Below are 19669 nucleotides of genomic sequence, written 5' to 3' on the forward strand. Positions count from 1 at the left end.
AAATGTGTGCAGGTATAAAGTAGGGCTGGGAATTTCCAGGGATGTCACGATACGATATTATCATGATACTGATATTTATTGCGATTCTCACGATTCTTTATGTATTGCGATTCGCACTGTAATTTCATTGCAATGTTATTCGAAGTTTCAAACATATTGCTCACAATATGTCTGCCTGCTGCAGAGAGACGAGAGAGAGAGCCATGAGAACACGAGTCTTGATCAGTCAGGAAAATAAAAGTGCTGAAAACATCTTGGCTCCCCATTTAAAAAGAAGATGGAGAACAAGCTATGAGGGGAAAATCCTGGAATTTTGGAGCAGGTACAGCCAACTAGCACACAAATAACATTGTGATACTGTCAAAACAATACGATACATTGTCAAAAATAATATCCCGATATGTAACATAACTATTTTTCCCCATCACTAGTATAAAGTACAGTTGATGAACAGGAGATGTTTACTTTCTAGTGAGTTTTGAATGCAGCCCGTGCCGGCTCGCTGCCAAGTCAAGTCCTGCCCAGTGAAACGTGTCTTCTGACGGCGACAGCTTTTGCTTTCATTGAAAACTGTAATAGCGGTGTATAATTCTACAACGCCGCTAAAGACAACTGTAGATGTTTGTGGCTCTGCTGGTGATATACCAGAGCTCCGTTGCACAACAAGCCGTGATTAACCAAACAAACTTCTCGTAACTATACTAGTTAAAGTATTATGTTTTTATTATTATAATCACTGTTGTATGGCTCGGTTTAAAGACTTCATTTTTCAAACTGTTATAATATTGGAGGTGCTGGCGTTCTGAGGAGGAGCCATGGCGTTGGTATGTGTATGTCACTCAGTGTGAAATAGTCCATCTCTTCCTGGCAGAGCAATGACCCTGAAGGAAAATAATAAGAACCTCTCTGTCTAAATACCCTGCCCAAAATAACACATCATTAAACATTTTGTGGCTGTTAATATGAAGCCAAATCTTTTCTCTGGATTTGGAAAGTCATCACTTTATGGGTTTGAGTTACAGCTTTGAGTTGAGATTCACCCCAACATCGTAATAATGTCCTAACTCTGAGCTTTAATGAAGCGTCAAATCTAAAACCCAATGTCTCCAGACAACAAGCTCATTAAACACTCTTCTCGTTGGCGTGTTGTCGGTGAGTTCGCTTGTTTTTACATGTCAGAATTTTCTCCTGCAGTGGTATCATCTTACTCACGTACATAATTGCTCTTTTTCCATCCAGGCATTACATGAGCACCTCTCCGTTTAATCAGGACACCCGTTAAATATACGTCTCAAACGCTCTTTACCTTTTCTCTCAATATGTGTAGTAGGCCCCAATAGTGTCAACATATGTTTAGGGCTCATTTTGGTTAATGCAGGGGTGTGTTAGGGCTTGGTTGGAGAAAAAGCATGCACACACTATGACCCCTAAGACTGTCCACCCTTGGTATGGAATGTATTGAAGCGTCACGCCAGCCTCTGACAATACACTCTAGGTTCCTCTCATAGAGATATAAAACAATCGCCTCTAGGTTCCTCTCATAGATATATAAAACAATACACTCTAGGTTCCTCTCATAGAGATATAAAACAATACACTCTAGGTTCCTCTCATAGATATATAAAACAATACACTCTAGGTTCCTCTCATAGAGATATAAAACAATACACTCTAGGTTCCTCTCATAGATATATAAAACAATACACTCTAGGTTCCTCTCATAGAGATATAAAACAATACACTCTAGGTTCCTCTCATAGATATATAAAACAATACACTCTAGGTTCCTCATAGAGATATAAAACAATACACTCTGGTTCCTCTCATAGAGATATAAAACAATACACTCTAGGTTCCTCATAGAGATATGAAACAATACACTCTAGGTTCCTCATAGAGATATAAAACAATACACTCTAGGTTCCTCATAGAGATATAAAACAATACACTCTAGGTTCCTCATAGAGATATGAAACAATACACTCTAGGTTCCTCATAGAGATATGAAACAATACACTCTAGGTTCCTCATAGAGATATGAAACAATACACTCTAGGTTCCTCATAGAGATATGAAACAATACACTCTAGGTTCCTCATAGAGATATGAAACAATACACTCTAGGTTCCTCATAGAGATATGAAACAATACACTCTAGGTTCCTCATAGAGATATGAAACAATACACTCTAGGTTCCTCATAGAGATATAAAACAATACACTCTAGGTTCCTCTCATAGAGATATGAAACAATACACTCTAGGTTCCTCATAGAGATATAAAACAATACACTCTAGGTTCCTCTCATAGAGATATGAAACAATACACTCTAGATTCCTCTCATAGATATATAAAACAATACACTCTAGGTTCCTCATAGAGATATAAAACAATACACTCTAGGTTCCTCATAGAGATGAAACACTACACTCTAGGTTCCTCATAGATATATAAAACAATACACTCTAGGTTCCTCTCATAGAGATATAAAACAATACACTCTAGGTTCCTCATAGAGATATGAAACAATACACTCTAGGTTCCTCATAGAGATATAAAACAATACCCCCTAGGTTCCTCTCATAGAGATATGAAACAATACACTCTAGGTTCCTCTCATAGATATATAAAACAATACACTCTAGGTTCCTCTCATAGATATATAAATCAATACACTCTAGGTTCCTCATAGAGATATAAAACAATACACTCTGGTTCCTCTCATAGAGATATAAAACAATACACTCTAGGTTCCTCATAGAGATATGAAACAATACACTCTAGGTTCCTCTAGAGATATAAAACAATACACTCTAGGTTCCTCTCATAGATATATAAACAATACACTCTAGGTTCCTCATAGAGATATAAAACAATACACTCTGGTTCCTCTCATAGAGATATAAAACAATACACTCTAGGTTCCTCATAGAGATATGAAACAATACACTCTAGGTTCCTCATAGAGATATAAAACAATACACTGGTTCCTCTCATAGGTTCTCTAGGTTCCTCATAGAGATATGAAACAATACACTCTAGGTTCCTCTAAAACACTCTGGTTCCTCTCTAACAATACACTCTAGATATGAAACAATACACTCTAGGTTCCTCATAGAGATATAAAACAATACACTCTAGGTTCCTCTCATAGAGATATGAGATATAAAACAATACAGGTTCCTCTCTATAGGTTCCTCTCATAGAGATATGAAACAATACACTCTAGGTTCCTCATAGAGATATAAAACAATACACTCTAGGTTCCTCTCATAGAGATATGAAACAATACACTCTAGATTCCTCTCATAGATATATAAAACAATACACTCTAGGTTCCTCATAGAGATGAAACACTACACTCTAGGTTCCTCATAGAGATATGAAAAAATACACTCTAGGTTCCTCATAGAGATATAAAACAATACCCCCTAGGTTCCTCTCATAGAGATATGAAACAATACACTATAGGTTCCTCTCATAGAGATATGAAACAATACACTCTAGGTTCCTCATAGAGATATAAAACAATACCCTCTAGGTTCCTCTCATAGAGATATGAAACAATACACTATAGGTTCCTCTCATAGAGATATAAAACAATACACTCTATGTTCCTCTCATAGAGATATAAAACAATACATAGGTTCCTCTCATAGAGATATGAAACAATACACTCTAGGTGTAACAGCTCTCGTTGGTAGAAGGAGACCAAGGCGCAGCGTGGTAGGCGTACATCGTATCTTTTTTGATGACACCAAACAAAATAACAAAGTCAAAAAACGAAAGCACACAGTTCTGTCAAGCTACAGAAACTAAACAGAGAAAAAGATCCCATAACCTAATGGTGGGGAGGTATGAAGATATGAGAAACAATGCATTTGATCGAACACTTTTCAATTTAATTTTGTTGATCAGGAAAAACCCAAACGTGGTGGACAGTAGGACCATGCGGATGCTGATAGAAGTGGCAGAGCTGCACAGGAAGCACCTGGGAGGACAGCTGCTGTTTGGCCCTGACGGCCTGCTGCACATCGTCCTGGGAGATGGCATGATCACCCTGGACGACATGGAGGAGATGGACGGCCTTAGGTGAGACCCAGGGGTCAGGGGATCAAAGGTCAAGGGCAATATGTAGGCTATTTGGGGATTAGTCTGTGGGGATCATTCTGTCAGAATCTTTAGCATGTGTATTTCTTCTATGGGTATCTTTCTATGGCCATCTTTCTATGGGTATCTTTCTATGGCCATCTTTCTTTGGGTATCTTTCTATGGGAATCTTTCTACGGGAATCTTTCTATGGGCATCTTTCTATTCTCATCTTTCTATGGGTATCTTTCTATGGCCTTCTTTCTATGGGCATCTTTCTATGGCCATGTTTCTATGGCTATCTTTCTATGGACATCTTTCTATGGGTATCTGTCTATTCTCATCTTTCTATGGGTATCTTTCTATGGCAATCTTTTTTGGGGTATCTTTCAATGGCCATCTTTCTATGGGTATCTTTCTATGGCCTTATTTCTATGGGCATCTTTCTATAGCCATCTTTCTATGGCCATCTTTCTATAGCCATCTTTCTATGGGTATCTTTCTATGGCCATCTTTCTATAGCCATCTTTCTATGGCCATCTTTCTATAGCCATCTTTCTATGTGTATCTTTCTATGGCCTTCTTTCTATGGGCATCTTTCTATGGCCATCTTTCTATGGGTATCTTTCTATGGCCATCTTTCTATGGCCATCTTTCTATTCACATCTTTCTATTCACATCTTTCTATGGCCATCTTTCTATTCACATCTTTCTATGGCCATCTTTCTATGGTTATCTTTCTATGGCCATCTTTCTATGGCCATCTTTCTATTCACATCTTTCTATGGTAATCTTTCTATTCACATCTTTCTATGGCCATCTTTCTATGGGTATCTTTCTATGGCCATCTTTCTATTCACATCTTTCTATGGCCATCTTTATATGGGTATCTTTCTATGGCCATCTTTATATGGGTATCTTTCTATAGCCATCTTTATATGGGTATCATTCTATGGCCATCTTTATATGGGTATCTTTCTATAGCCATCTTTATATGGGTATCTTTCTATGGCCATCTTTCTATTCACATCTTTCTATGGCCATATTTCTATTCACATCTTTCTATGGCCATCTTTCTATTCACATCTTTCTATTCACATCTTTCTATGGCCATCTTTCTATGGGTATCTTTCTATAGCCATCTTTCTATGGCCATCTTTCTATTCACATCTTTCTATTCACATCTTTCTATGGCCATCTTTCTATTCACATCTTTCTATGGCCATCTTTCTATTCACATCTTTCTATGGCCATCTTTCTATGGGTATCTTTCTATAGCCATCTTTCTATGGGTATCTTTCTATGGCCATCTTTCTATGGCCATCTTTGTTCCCGAGATGGCATAGCAGTTCAGACGTCTTTTGTCCTCGTCTTGTCGTGTCCTGTATATATATATATTTACAACTTTTTTTCACATACATTTTTTTATTTTCCATCAACTCATCTTCAAAACACTCTCCTGCAACACGCCTCACCAATTTATATTTATAAATAAGTATTATTTACCTCAAATCTGCAATCCTCCAAGAAGCTAGCCAGAAGCTAGCCAGATGCTAGCCAGAAACTCCAAGAAGCTAGCCAGAAGCTAGCCAGAAACTCCAAGAAGCTAGCCAGAAGCGAGCCAGGAGCTAGCTAGAAGCTAATCAGAAGCTAGTTAGCTTCTTTACTGGCAAATCGTTAGTATTCAGCTAACCACGGTTTGTGGTCATCAGCTATCCTTTAGCTTGAAAATCTATCGCCAGTTTCGTACGGCGATTTCAACTGCTCTCTGGACATTCATTCCCAGATCTCACAGCTAGCCAGCTGCTATCCGTGTGTCTATCTGCTCTCGTCGATTCCGGAGCAAACATCAATTACTCCGGAGCTAGCCAGCTCCGTAAATCACTCCTGAGCTCCGTCAATCACTCCTGGGCTGCAGTCACCTATCCGGACCCGTTTTACTGCCTACGCGGAGCCCCACCGGGCCTTCACAACTGGACTGCCGACGTTGTCTACCCGAAGGAGATCTTGCTGGCTCCTCCGTCTCGACGTTACCTGAACGCCCATCTGCGGCCTGCTAACCGTTAGCTGTCTTACCGGCAGCTCTCAGAATAGACAATCGGACAATTTATTTATTTTTATTATTATTATTATTATGTTTATTCTTGGGCCTCTATAATCTATATCTATTGTTTTTATTTTATTTTTGTTGTTGTGTGATTTGGACTAATTCCCTCTACCACACGGAACCCCACTAATCTACTGACGGAACGCAAGAGGTGGCTAACAACAGACCCCCTTCCTATGCTAGCTTGCTACCGATGTCCTGGCTAGCTGTCTAAATCGCCTTGACCCCGAAACCAACCACTCCACTCTCTGGACTCTTTTGATCACTCGACTAAGGATGCCTCTCCTTAATGTCAATATGTCTTGTCCATTGCTGTTCTGGTTAGTGTTTATTGGCTTATTTCACTGTAGAGCCTCTAGTCCTGCTCACTATACATTATCCAATTTATTAGTTCCACCACCCACACATGCAATGACATCTCCTGGTTTCAATGATGTTTCTAGAGACAATATCTCTCTCTTCATCACTCAATACCTAGGTTTACCTCCACTGTATTCACATCCTACCATACCTTTGTCTGTACATTATACCTTGATGCTATTTTATCGCCCCCAGAAACCTCCTTTTACTCTCTGTTCCAGACGTTATAGATGACCAATTCTTATTGCTTTTAGCCATACCCTTATTCTTCTCCTCCTATGTTCCTCTGGCGATGTAGAGGTGAATCCAGGCCCTGCAATGCCTAGCTCCACTCCTATTCCCCAGGCGCTCTCTTTTGATGATTTCTGTAACCGTAATAGCCTTGGTTTCATGCATGTTAACATTAGAAGCCTCCTCCCTAAGTTTGTTCTATTCACTGCTTAAGCACACTCTGCCAACCCGGATGTTCTAGCTGTGTCTGAATCCTGGCTTAGGAAGACCACCAAAAATTCTGAAATTTTAATTCCAAATTACAACATTTTCAGACAAGATAGAACTGCCAAAGGGGGCGGTGTTGCAATCTACTGCAAAGATAGCCTGCAGAGTTCTGTCCTACTATCCAGGTCTGTACCCAAACAATTTGAACTTCTACTTCTAAAAATCCACCTCTCTAAAAACAAGTCTCTCACCGTTGCCGCCTGCTATAGACCACCCTCTGCCCCCAGCTGTGCTCTGGACACCACATGTGAACTGATTGCCCCCCATCTATCTTCAGAGCTCGTGCTGCTAGGCGACCTAAACTGGAACATGCTCAACACCCCAGCCATCCTACAATCTAAACTTGATGCCCTCAATCTCACTCAAATTATCAATGAACCTACCAGGTACCCCCCCAAAGCCTTAAACACGGGCACCCTCATAGATATCATCCTAACCAACTTCCCCTCTAAATACACTTCAGCGAGCAGGCCTTTCTAATCGACCTGGCCGGGGTATCCTGGAAGGATATTGATATCATCCCGTCAGTAGAGGATGCCTGGATATTTTTTAAAAATGCCTTCCTAACCATCTTAAATAAACATGCACCATTCAAGAAATTTAGAACCAGGAACAGATATAGCCCTTGGTTCTCCCCAGACCTGACTGCCCTTAACCAACACAAAAACATCCTATGGCGTTCTGCATTAGCATCGAACAGCCCCCGTGATATGCAGCTATTCAGGGAAGCTAGAAACCGTTATACACAGGCAGTTAGAAAAGCCAAGGCTAGCTTTTTCAAGCAGAAATTTGCTTCCTGCAACACTAACTCAAAAAAGTTCTGGGACACTGTAAAGTCCATGGAGAATAAGAACACCTCCTCCCAGCTGCCCACTGCACTGAAGATAGGAAACACTGTCACCACTGATAAATCCACCATAATTGAGAATTTCAATAAGCATTTTTCTACGGCTGGCCATGATTTCCACCTGGCTACTCCTACCCCGGTCAACAGCACTGCACCCCCAACAGCAACTCGCCCAAGCCTTCCCCATTTTTCCTTCTCCCAAATCCATTCTGCTGATGTTCTGAAAGAGCTGAAAAATCTGGACCCCTACAAATCAGCCGGGCTAGACAATCTGGACCCTTTCTTTCTAAAATTATCTGCCAAAATTGTTGCCACCCCTATTACTAGCCTGTTCAACCTCTCGTGTCGTCTGAGATTTCCAAAGATTGGAAAGCAGCTGCGGTCATCCCCCTCTTTAAAGGGGGGGACACTCTTGACCCAAACTGCTACAGACCTATATCTATCCTACCATGCCTTTCTAAGGTCTTCGAAAGCCAAGTCAACAAACAGATTACCGACCATTTTGAATCTAACCATACCTTCTCTGCTGTGCAATCTGGTTTCAGAGCTGGTCATGGGTGCACCTCAGCCACGCTCAAGGTCCTAAACGATATCTTAACCGCCATCGATAAGAAACATTACTGTGCAGCCGTATTCATTGATCTGGCCAAGGCTTTCAATTCTGTCAACCACCACATCCTCATCGGCAGACTCGACAGCCTTGGTTTCTCAAATGATTGCCTCGCCTGGTTCACCAACTACTTCTCTGATAGAGTTCAGTGTGTCAAATCGGAGGGTCTGCTGTCTGAACCTCTGGCAGTCTCTATGGGGGTGCCACAGGGTTCAATCCTTGGACCGACTCTCTTCTCTGTATACATCAATGAGGTCGCTCTTGCTGCTGGTGAGTCCCTGATCCACCTCTACGCAGACGACACCATTCTGTATACTTCCGGCCCTTCTTTGGACACTGTGTTAACAACCCTCCAGGCAAGCTTCAATGCCATACAACTCTCCTTCCGTGGCCTCCAATTGCTCTTAAATACAAGTAAAACTAAATCCATGCTCTTCAACCGATCGCTACCTGCACCTACCCGCCTGTCCAACATCACTACTCTGGACGGCTCTGACTTAGAATACGTGGACAACTACAAATACTTAGGTGTCTGGTTAGACTGTAAACTCTCATTCCAGACCCATATCAAACATCTCCAATCCAAAGTTAAATCTAGAATTGGCTTCCTATTTCGCAACAAAGCATGCTTCACTCATGCTGCCAAACATACCCTTGTAAAACTGACCATCCTACCAATCCTCGACTTTGGCGATGTCATTTACAAAATAGCCTCCAATACCCTACTCAACAAATTGGATGCAGTCTATCACAGTGCAATCCGTTTTGTCACCAAAGCCCCATATACTACCCACCATTGCGACCTGTACGCTCTCGTTGGCTGGCCCTCGCTTCATACTCGTCGCCAAACCCACTGGCTCCATGTCATCTACAAGACCCTGCTAGGTAAAGTCCCCCCTTATCTCAGCTCGCTGGTCACCATAGCATCTCCCACCTGTAGCACACGCTCCAGCAGGTATATCTCTCTGGTCACCCCCAAAACCAACTCTTTCTTTGGCCGCCTCTCCTTCCAGTTCTCTGCTGCCAGTGATTGGAACGAACTGCAAAAATCTCTGAAACTGGAAACACTTATCTCCCTCACTAGCTTTAAGCACCAACTGTCGGAGCATCTTACAGATTACTGCACCTGTACATAGCCCACCTATAATTTAGCCCAAACAACTACCTCTTTCCCAACTGTATTTAATTAATTAATTTATTTTGCTCCTTTGCACCCCATTATTTTTATGTCTACTTTGCACATTCTTCCATTGCAAAACTACATTTCCAGTGTTTTACTTGCTATATTGTATTTACTCTGCCACCATGGCCTTTTTTGCCTTTACCTCCCTTCTCACCTCATTTGCTCACATTGTATATAGACTTGTTTATACTGTATTATTGACTGTATGTTTGTTTTACTCCATGTGTAACTCTGTGTCGTTGTATCTGTCGAACTGCTTTGCTTTATCTTGGCCAGGTCGCAATTGTAAATGAGAACTTGTTCTCAACTTGCCTACCTGGTTAAATAAAGGTGAAAAAAAATAATAATAAATAAATATGGGTATCTTTCTATGGCCATCTTTCTATTCACATCTTTCTATGGCCATCTTTCTATTCACATCTTTCTATGGCCATCTTTCTATTCACATCTTTCTATGGCCATCTTTCTATTCACATCTTTCTATGGCCATCTTTCTATTCACATCTTTCTATGGCCATCTTTCTATGGCCATCTTTCTATTCACATCTTTCTATGGCCATCTTTCTATTCACATCTTTCTATGGCCATCTTTCTATTCACATCTTTCTATGGCCATCTTTCTATTCACATCTTTCTATGGCCATCTTTCTATTCACATCTTTCTATGGCCATCTTTCTATTCACATCTTTCTATGGCCATCTTTCTATGGCCATCTTTCTATTCACATCTTTCTATGGCCATCTTTCTATGGCCATCTTTCTATTCACATCTTTCTATTCACATCTTTCTATGGCCATCTTTCTATGGCCATCTTTCTATGGCCATCTTTCTATTCACATCTTTCTATGGCCATCTTTCTATTCACATCTTCTATGGCCATCTTTCTATTCACATCTTTCTATGGCCATCTTTCTATGGCCATCTTTCTATTCACATCTTTCTATGGCCATCTTTCTATGGCCATCTTTCTATGGCCATCTTTCTATTCACATCTTTCTATGGCCATCTTTCTATTCACATCTTTCTATGGCCATCTTTCTATTCACATCTTTCTATGGCCATCTTTCTATTCACATCTTTCTATGGCCATCTTTCTATTCACATCTTTCTATGGCCATCTTTCTATGGCCATCTTTCTATTCACATCTTTCTATGGCCATCTTTCTATGGCCATCTTTCTATGGCCATCTTTCTATTCACATCTTTCTATGGCCATCTTTCTATTCACATCTTCTATGGCCATCTTTCTATTCACATCTTTCTATGGCCATCTTTCTATGGCCATCTTTCTATTCACATCTTTCTATGGCCATCTTTCTATGGCCATCTTTCTATTCACATCTTTCTATGGCCATCTTTCTATGGCCATCTTTCTATGGCCATCTTTCTATTCACATCTTTCTATGGCCATCTTTCTATTCACATCTTTCTATGGCCATCTTTCTATTCACATCTTTCTATGGCCATCTTTCTATGGCCATCTTTCTATTCACATCTTTCTATGGCCATCTTTCTATTCACATCTTTCTATGGCCATCTTTCTATGGCCATCTTTCTATTCACATCTTTCTATGGCCATCTTTCTATGGGTATCTTTCAATGGCCATCTTTCTATGGGTATCTTTCTATGGCCATCTTTCTATTCTCATATTTCTATGGGTATCTTTCTATGGTAATCTTTTTATGGGTATCTTTCAATGGCCATCTTTCTATGGGTATCTTTCTATGGCCTTCTTTCTATGGGCATCTTTCTATGGCCATCTTTCTATGGGTATCTGTCTATGGGAGTCTTTCTATGGCCATCTTTCTATAGTTATCTGTCTATGGGAGTCTTTCTATGGACATCTTTCTATGGGTATCTGTCTATGGGAGTCTTTCTATGGACATCTTTCTATGGGTATCTGTCTATGGGAGTCTTTCTATGGACATCTTTCTATGGGTATCTGTCTATGGGCGTCTTTCTATGGACATCTTTCTATGGGTATCTGTCTATGTGAGTCTTTCTATGGACATCTTTCTATGGGTATCTGTCTATGGGAGTCTTTCTATGGACATATTTCTATGGGTATCTGTCTATGGGAGTCTTTCTATAGACATCTTTCTATGGGTATCTCTCTATGGGAGTCTTTCTATGGACATCTTTCTATGAGTATCTGTCTATGGGAGTCTTTCTATGGACATCTTTCTATGGGTATCTGTCTATGGGAGTCTTTCTATGGACATCTTTCTATGGGTATCTGTCTATGGGAGTCTTTCTATGGACATCTTTCTGCTGGTATTTTTTAGGCCACTGTAGGCCATTTCCCAAAAACTTAAAGGACAGTAATTATTCTAACATTTGGCAAGATGAAGCAATATGGCAGCAGTAAACCAAGACAGTAGCTACAGTTTTTCTACTTCCAACACTTTCCTCCCAACTAACCAGTTGTCCTTTCTTGTGTGTGCTGTCTGCAGTGATTTCACAGGGTCTGTGTTGAGGGTGGATGTGGACACAGACTGCTGCACGGCTCCCTACTCCATACCCAGGAACAACCCCTACTTCAACAGCACCAACCAGCCACCAGAAATATTTGCCCACGGACTCCATGACCCAGGCAGGTGAGTGAAATGCTCCATGGCCATACCTGTGTTCTGTGTCTTCACATGGTAAAAGGTTGATCATGGATTGACTGTACTAGGCTATGAGTTTCATTAGAACGTGTTCATCAATCTTACTGAGTTGTAGCTGGGTGTGTGAGATATGCAGCTATTGATTTACAGTACCCCCGTTGCATGCCACTGTTTTATCATGTGGCACAACCACCCCAAGGTGATACTCAGGCGCATCATCGCAGATGGACAGTGTCATGGCGTTCCAATGTTTTTCCCACTTATCATTCCTGTCTTTCCCCAGGTGTGCCGTGGACCGGCATCATACGGATAGCAACGGGAGTCTCTTGATCCTGTGCACGGACGCCAGCGGTAGGAACGCGTCTGCAGGGAGAATACTGGCGATCACTAAGGGGAAAGACTACGGTGAGTTACTTCTTCTAATGGTTTTCCTTAACAACACTGAGGATGTGTCCCAAATGGCACCCTATTCCCTATATGGTGCACTACTACTAAGGAGTGCACTTTATAGTGGCCAGGCTGCCATTTGGGACCTTTAGGAGCCTGAGAGTGCCCTTTGGGAGTCTGTCTGGAATACATCAATGGGATATTAATGTTGCTTGTTATGAAAATAGCTCTGTCTGCCTTACAGTCTCATTTCATATCCTCTCTCACCTTGGGAAAGTGTGGAAGAATCTGATGGAATTCCTCACAAATGACCTTTTTGGATAACCTTTCATTTTACTGTGTGTTCTGCACGAGAAAAAGGATGTCTGTTTTTTTGGAACACAACTGGATTCTTTCCTGTTGTGAGAATGAGGTATTTGGTCAGCCTCCAACTTGTTCAGTACACAGTGTATCTGAGTAAAAAATATTTTTTAAAGTATCAGAAGTTATTGTGATCCACAAACAATTTGTCCTCGCATATCGTTGCCAGGGGAATGTGAGTTTGTGTCCATGACTAGGATTTATAGTTGTCAGCCACGATGAATATCTTGATGATGGGTTAGTATAGTTGAAAGCACACTAAACAGAGCCATGAGGATCTGGGGTTCATATTCTCCTTGGTGCACGTCAAAAGAGCATAATTGACACCAGAACACTCTTTCTAACACAATGGAGTAATGAGTGCTTATGTAGAGCTGTTTGTTTGGTTCTAATAACCACACAATGAGTGCTATTTCAGCCACCCGCAAAACAACCCCCCCTAACCCCCTCCCTCCCAGCCCCTCAGCCTTGTTTAAAGCTCCCAACCATTCTATTGGCCACCTCTCACCCAGGACGATCACTGATTGGGCCAAATTAACCCAGACCCCGGCCCCGATTATACTATTTCCATGATGGAGGTGGAGTTCATTACCTATCTGATTAGACCCTAATAGGGGCGAGAACTCCTCATATCATAATGTCCATTATTCCCATGTAATGACTACATAACGATTTATTTTCATGTTGTCCCAAAAATACACTAAAACTCCATCATCAACCTTCTGCGCTATTTAGTACAACCATCACTTAATACGTTCAGTTTCAATGTTAATGAGGAGGTATCGTGGCGGTTAAAGCCCTACATTACATTTAATCCAGTTTAGCAAAGTTGTTTTTAACAAGGCAAGGCCTCAGTCACAGTAATTGAAACCACCCTCCACTACATACTAATGGACTCGTGACAGATGGCAGTAAACATGGATATCCTTTTCTCTTCCTACACCAACAGAGAAAACAGGACTCATTAGAGTTGGCATAAATCACACCCAGGTCTCAGGGAGTCACAGTCATTAGACTAGGGTCTGACCATGGCAGCTCCAGGTCTCAGGTAGTCACAGTCATTAGGCTATGGTCTGACCATGGCAGCTCCAGGTCTCAGGGAGTCACAGTCATTAGACTAGGGTCCGACCATGGCAGCTCCAGGTCTCAGGTAGTCACAGTCATTAGGCTATGGTCTGACCATGGCAGCTCCAGGTCTCAGGGAGTCACAGTCATTAGGCTAGGGTCTGACCATGGCAGCTCCAGGTCTCAGGGAGTCACAGTCATTAGACTAGGGTCCGACCATGGCAGCTCCAGGTCTCAGGGAGTCACAGTCATTAGATTAGGGTCCGACCATGGCAGCTCCAGGTCTCAGGGAGTCACAGACATTAGACTAGGGTCCGACCATGGCAGCTCCAGGTCTCAGGGAGTCACAGTCATTAGATTAGGGTCCGACCATGGCAGCTCCAGGTCTCAGGGAGTCACAGTCATTAGGCTATGGTTTGACCATGGCAGCTCCAGGTCTCAGGGAGTCACAGTCATTAGGCTATGGTTTGACCATGGCAGCTCCAGGTCTCAGGTAGTCACAGTCATTAGGCTAGGGTTTGACCATGGCAGCTCCAGGTCTCAGATAGTCACAGTCATTAGGCTAGGGTCCGACCATGGCAGCTCCAGGTCTCAGGTAGTCACAGTCATTAGGCTAGGGTCCGACCATGGCAGCTCCAGGTCTCAGGGAGTCACAGTCATTAGGCTAGGGTCTGATGATGGCAGCTCCAGGTCTCAGGGAGTCACAGTCATTAGGCTAGGATCTGACCATGGCAGCTCCAGGTCTCAGGGAGTCACAGTCATTAGGCTAGGGTTTGACCATGGCAGCTCCAGGTCTCAGGGAGTCACAGTCATTAGGCTAGGGTCTGACGATGGCAGCTCCAGGTCTCAGGGAGTCACAGTCATTAGGCTAGGGTCTGACGATGGCAGCTCCAGGTCTCAGGGAGTCACAGTCATTAGGCTAGGGTCTGACCATGGCAGCTCCAGGTCTCAGGTAGTCACAGTCATTAGGCTATGGTCTGACCATGGCAGCTCCAGGTCTCAGGGAGTCACAGTCATTAGGCTAGGGTCTGACGATGGCAGCTCCAGGTCTCAGGGAGTCACAGTCATCAGGCCAGGGTCTGACGATGGCAGCTCCAGGTCTCAGGGAGTCACAGTCATTAGGCTAGGGTCTGACCATGGCAGCTCCAGGTCTCAGGGAGTCACAGTCATTAGGCTAGGGTCTGATGATGGCAGCTCCAGGTCTCAGGGAGTCACAGTCATTAGGCTAGGATCTGACCATGGCAGCTCCAGGTCTCAGGGAGTCACAGTCATTAGGCTAGGGTCTGACCATGGCAGCTCCAGGTCTCAGGGAGTCACAGTCATTTAGGGGACCATAGCTCCAGGTCTGAGTCACAGTCATTAGATGGCAGCTCCAGGTCTCAGGGAGTCACAGTCATTAGGCTAGGGTCTGACGATGGCAGCTCCAGGTCTCAGGGAGCTCCAGGTCTCAGGGTCAGTCAGTCATGGCAGCTAGGTCTAGGGGTCTGACCATGGCAGCTCCAGGTCTCAGGTAGTCACAGTCATTAGGCTAGCTCCAGGTCTGACCATGGCAGCTCCAGGTCTCAGGGAGTCACAGTCATTATGGTCTGACCATGGCAGCTCCAGGTCTCAGGGAGTCACAGTCATTAGGCTAGGGTCTGACCATGGCAGCTCCAGGTCTCAGGGAGTCACAGTCATTAGGCTAGGGTCTGACGATGGCAGCTCCAGGTCTCAGGGAGTCACAGTCATTAGGCTAGGGTCTGACCATGGCAGCTCCAGGTCTCAGGGAGTCACAGTCATTAGGCTAGGGTCTGACGATGGCAGCTCCAGGTCTCAGGGAGTCACAGTCATTAGGCTAGGGTCTGACCATGGCAGCTCCAGGTCTCTCAGTCATTAGGCTAGGGTCTGACCATGGCAGCTCCAGGTCTCAGGGAGTCACAGTCATTAGGCTAGGGTCTGACGATGGCAGCTCCAGGTCTCAGGGAGTCACAGTCATTAGGCTAGGGTCCGACCATGGCAGCTCCAGGACTCAGGTAGTCACAGTCATTAGGCTAGGGTCTGAAGATGGCAGCTCCAGGTCTCGGGGAGTCACAGTCATTAGGCTAGGGTCTGACGATGGCAGCTCCAGGTCTCAGGTAGTCACAGTCATTAGGCTAGGGTCTGACGATGGCAGCTCCAGGTGCAGAGTGAAGGAATGGTGCTATGTTCGCCACCACAGAGAATACTATTGTACACTCTTTAAAAAAAAGGAGCTATCTAGAACCAACAATTATTTTTCGGCTGTCCTCATAGGAGATGGGGTTCTACCTTGAATCGAAAAGGGTTCTCCTAAGGGAACAGCCACAGAAACATTTTGGAACTTTTTTTTCTAAGAGTGTAGGGAATAAACAGAGTGAAAATCCCTGCATCGCCCATATTATATGAGTGTAATATCTAAGATGTAGCTAGTCATATTTTGGTCAAGCTGTCAAACCACAGCTATCTTAGGCTGAAAATAATAACTTTTGAAAATGCTATATTGGAGGGATACACAAATTGACTTAAAATACCACAATAATTCTGAATTCGTTTTTTGGAGCTTGTAGAGATCTACAAGTGTCATATGGCACTATATATACTGTGTATAGTGCACTATATGTATAGGGCACTACTTTTGACCAGAACTCTATGGCCTTGGTTAAAAGAATAGTGCACTTTAAAGACAATAGGGTGCCATTTGGGGCACAGCCTCTGTAATTACACTGATCTGAGTTCTGTGTATCTGTGTTTATGTAGAGAACGAGGCATCCATCTTAATGATACTGATCTGAGGCTTGTGTATCTGTGTGTTTCTGTAGAGAATGAGGCGTCCATCTTAATGATACTGATCTGAGGCCTGTGTATCTGTGTGTTTCTGTAGAGAATGAGGCGTCCATCTTAATGATACTGATCTGAGGCCTGTGTATCTGTGTGTTTCTGTAGAGAACGAGGCATCCATCTTTGACCTGGCGACCAGTGGAGGAGCAGCACCTGTGGGAGGGTTCATCTACAGAGGCTGTCAGTCCAGGAGGCTCTACGGGAGCTATGTGTTCGGAGACAAGAACGGGTAAGCTTATAAGTTATAAATATTATAACAGGGTTTTTATTTATCGTCAAATGATCTAGATTAAATGTGTAGCTAGTTTGAGTCAAACATTGTTTTCTCATTTGGAACGTTCTCGAACGGTTCTAGTGTTCATTGACTTTGAATTGAACAAACACAAACAGCTGTGTTCAGTAACCCAACTTTGCTATGGTGAACGTAACTCTGAGGTAAACACTATGCCAATTGACGTCCATCCCCTGATTCTGTCCATGGTCACCGTGCCAACATAAACCCAGTGTTCCATCCACGTTGGGGGGAAAACATTACTATCACATTACTGACACTACTACTGCTCACGCTCATTCACTGTAAATGGAGACGTGATTTCCTGCCCCGGTTGGTTGGTCCGTTTGACTACGGCCTCGTGTTGTTCACACGTCTCATTGGTTGATAATTAATCTTCCTCTCTCGCTGAAGTCAAACCTCGCCTCTTGAATAAACAAAGGAAATAAAGACGCTGAAGGAAGTACACTATTGAGACATCATGGCAATGTGTTTGGAAAAATGACTCGCAGCTACTTAGTCTCATTTCAGTTTTTGAAGGGCACGTTGTTGTGAAAGGGCGAGGAGGATTTTGGCATCATGTTTATTTGGAAACCAAAAGACTTCATGCACACTAAGGCACTGAAACACAAGACTGTTGTGCTGTGACCTAGAAGGAAACAATGTGCCATTTTTGCTGACCCCTGACCTGTGCTTAATGCTAGCATTACTGTAACAGTGTGCTGATGTTGCGCTGTGCTGTTGTGTGTGCGCGTGTGTGTGGATATGTGTGCGTTTCAGGAACCTGCGGATCCTCCAGAAGGGCTCAGCGGCGGCAGGGGACCAGTGGCAGGAGAAAGCTCTGTGTCTGGGGACCAGCAGCTCCTGTGGCTCCGCTCTGGTGGGACATATCCTGGGCTTCGGAGAGGACCAACTAGGTCAGTAGAACCAGCACAAAGGTTGTTTCCCAAATGGCACCCTATTCCCAATATAGTGCAGTACTTTTTGACCAGAGCACTATGAAAGTAGCGCACTAAATAGGGAATAGGGTGCCATTTGGAATCAGCCCAACTCTCTCTAGTCTAAAGACGGGCCCCTACACGTATAGCCACATTATTATATGTCACTTTCTGTGTGTTTCTGGGTGTCTCTCTACATCTGAGCTGATGTTATGAGTGACAGCTTTTGTCAACAAAGAGTCTGGATGCAGAAGATAGATTGCAGAGTGTCAAGCCATCCTGAAATCCGTGTTTACACCCAATGACAGATGTCAAAACTGTGGAAAACTCTAGTTCAGAGTCATTGGGGCATTGTATATGGAACAATGGTACATGTATTTACATAGTACATCCCTGGAGTGCCATGTCAATGTTCAACATGTTTCCACTCGGTTGGGTTTAGAAACAAGACTGCTCCAATTGAGTTTCCGAGATTAGGAAGTGAGGGGGAAAAAGTCCGCGGAGTCTCAAATTCAAGCCGTTATTCGAGTGATATTCATGATATTGGACCAGAAAACCAACAGAGGTCACACACGCTGTGTGAGGGGAACTAATACCTCCATCCCTGCCCTCCGTGTCACCTTTCCTCCATGGCACGTTCCAGCAAGAGGATATTAAAGTCTCCCTGCTTCCTGAAGGATTATATGGTCATTTCCATACGATAGCACCAGGCCTCAAAAGCCTACTGATATGACATGTAGTTGGCCACCTGGTGATGAATGTTTCTGGTCTGTGTTATTGTTTACCAGCCTACCAGTCATACCATCTTAGGTGAGGTCAGGTTCGCTACATCAACAAACCCACTGAACCCAATTCATTGTATCCCCATTTGACAAAAGGACTCACTGTGAGCTCATGTTTTGCAGAGAACTAATTATCCATATTGGCATACAACGGGCACACAGGGTTAACCATGGGACTTGCCAGTATCTTGGCGTGGTGTTAATTAAAGATTTTTGCTTTTGTTCATGATTTGTAAATGGGGCGGGGGTAGGCGAATGGTGGAGGCCTGTGCTGAGCTGGGCTGGCTTCCCACAACAGGGCCCCATTGACACATGTTTACAATTTGTCCTCTTATGGAGCCGTGTTGTGGGCTTGCTGCTCATTAAATGACTCGCCTGGTTCCAGTCAGGAGTATTCAGTTGTCCCGTGATACTCACTCCCTCCCAAGTCCCATGGCAAGTGCAGCGCTGCAGGGACCCTGATCAGGGCCTCTTCTCTTATTTTCTCTCTGTTTCTCTCTCAATTTCAATATCATTTTAAGGGGTCTATTGGCATGAGAAACATACAGTTGAATTTGGAAGTTTGCATACACTTATGTTGGAGTCATTAAAACTTGTTTTTCAACCACTCCACAAATTTCTTGTTAACAAACTATAATTTTGGAAAGTCGGTTAGGACATCTACTTTGTGTATGACACAAGTCATTTTTCCAACAATTGTTTACAGACAGATTATTTCACTTATAAT

The 19669-nt window shown here is 43.1% G+C and overlaps 1 protein-coding gene across 1 annotated transcript in view; it reads left to right on the forward strand.

Moving 5' to 3' along the window:
* Window positions 1-19669, forward strand: part of LOC124002189 (hedgehog-interacting protein-like) — a 56872-nt gene that overhangs the window by 25623 nt on the left and 11580 nt on the right. Inside the window, exons 6-10 of the mRNA XM_046309529.1 lie at window positions 3918-4091; window positions 12149-12292; window positions 12588-12709; window positions 17057-17180; window positions 18003-18139. Coding sequence (XP_046165485.1) covers window positions 3918-4091; window positions 12149-12292; window positions 12588-12709; window positions 17057-17180; window positions 18003-18139 — 701 coding nt within the window. The remainder of the gene's footprint in view (window positions 1-3917; window positions 4092-12148; window positions 12293-12587; window positions 12710-17056; window positions 17181-18002; window positions 18140-19669) is intronic.

Source organism: Oncorhynchus gorbuscha, linkage group LG17, assembly GCF_021184085.1.
Source record: "Oncorhynchus gorbuscha isolate QuinsamMale2020 ecotype Even-year linkage group LG17, OgorEven_v1.0, whole genome shotgun sequence".
NCBI classification, from domain to species: Eukaryota; Metazoa; Chordata; class Actinopteri; order Salmoniformes; family Salmonidae; genus Oncorhynchus; species Oncorhynchus gorbuscha.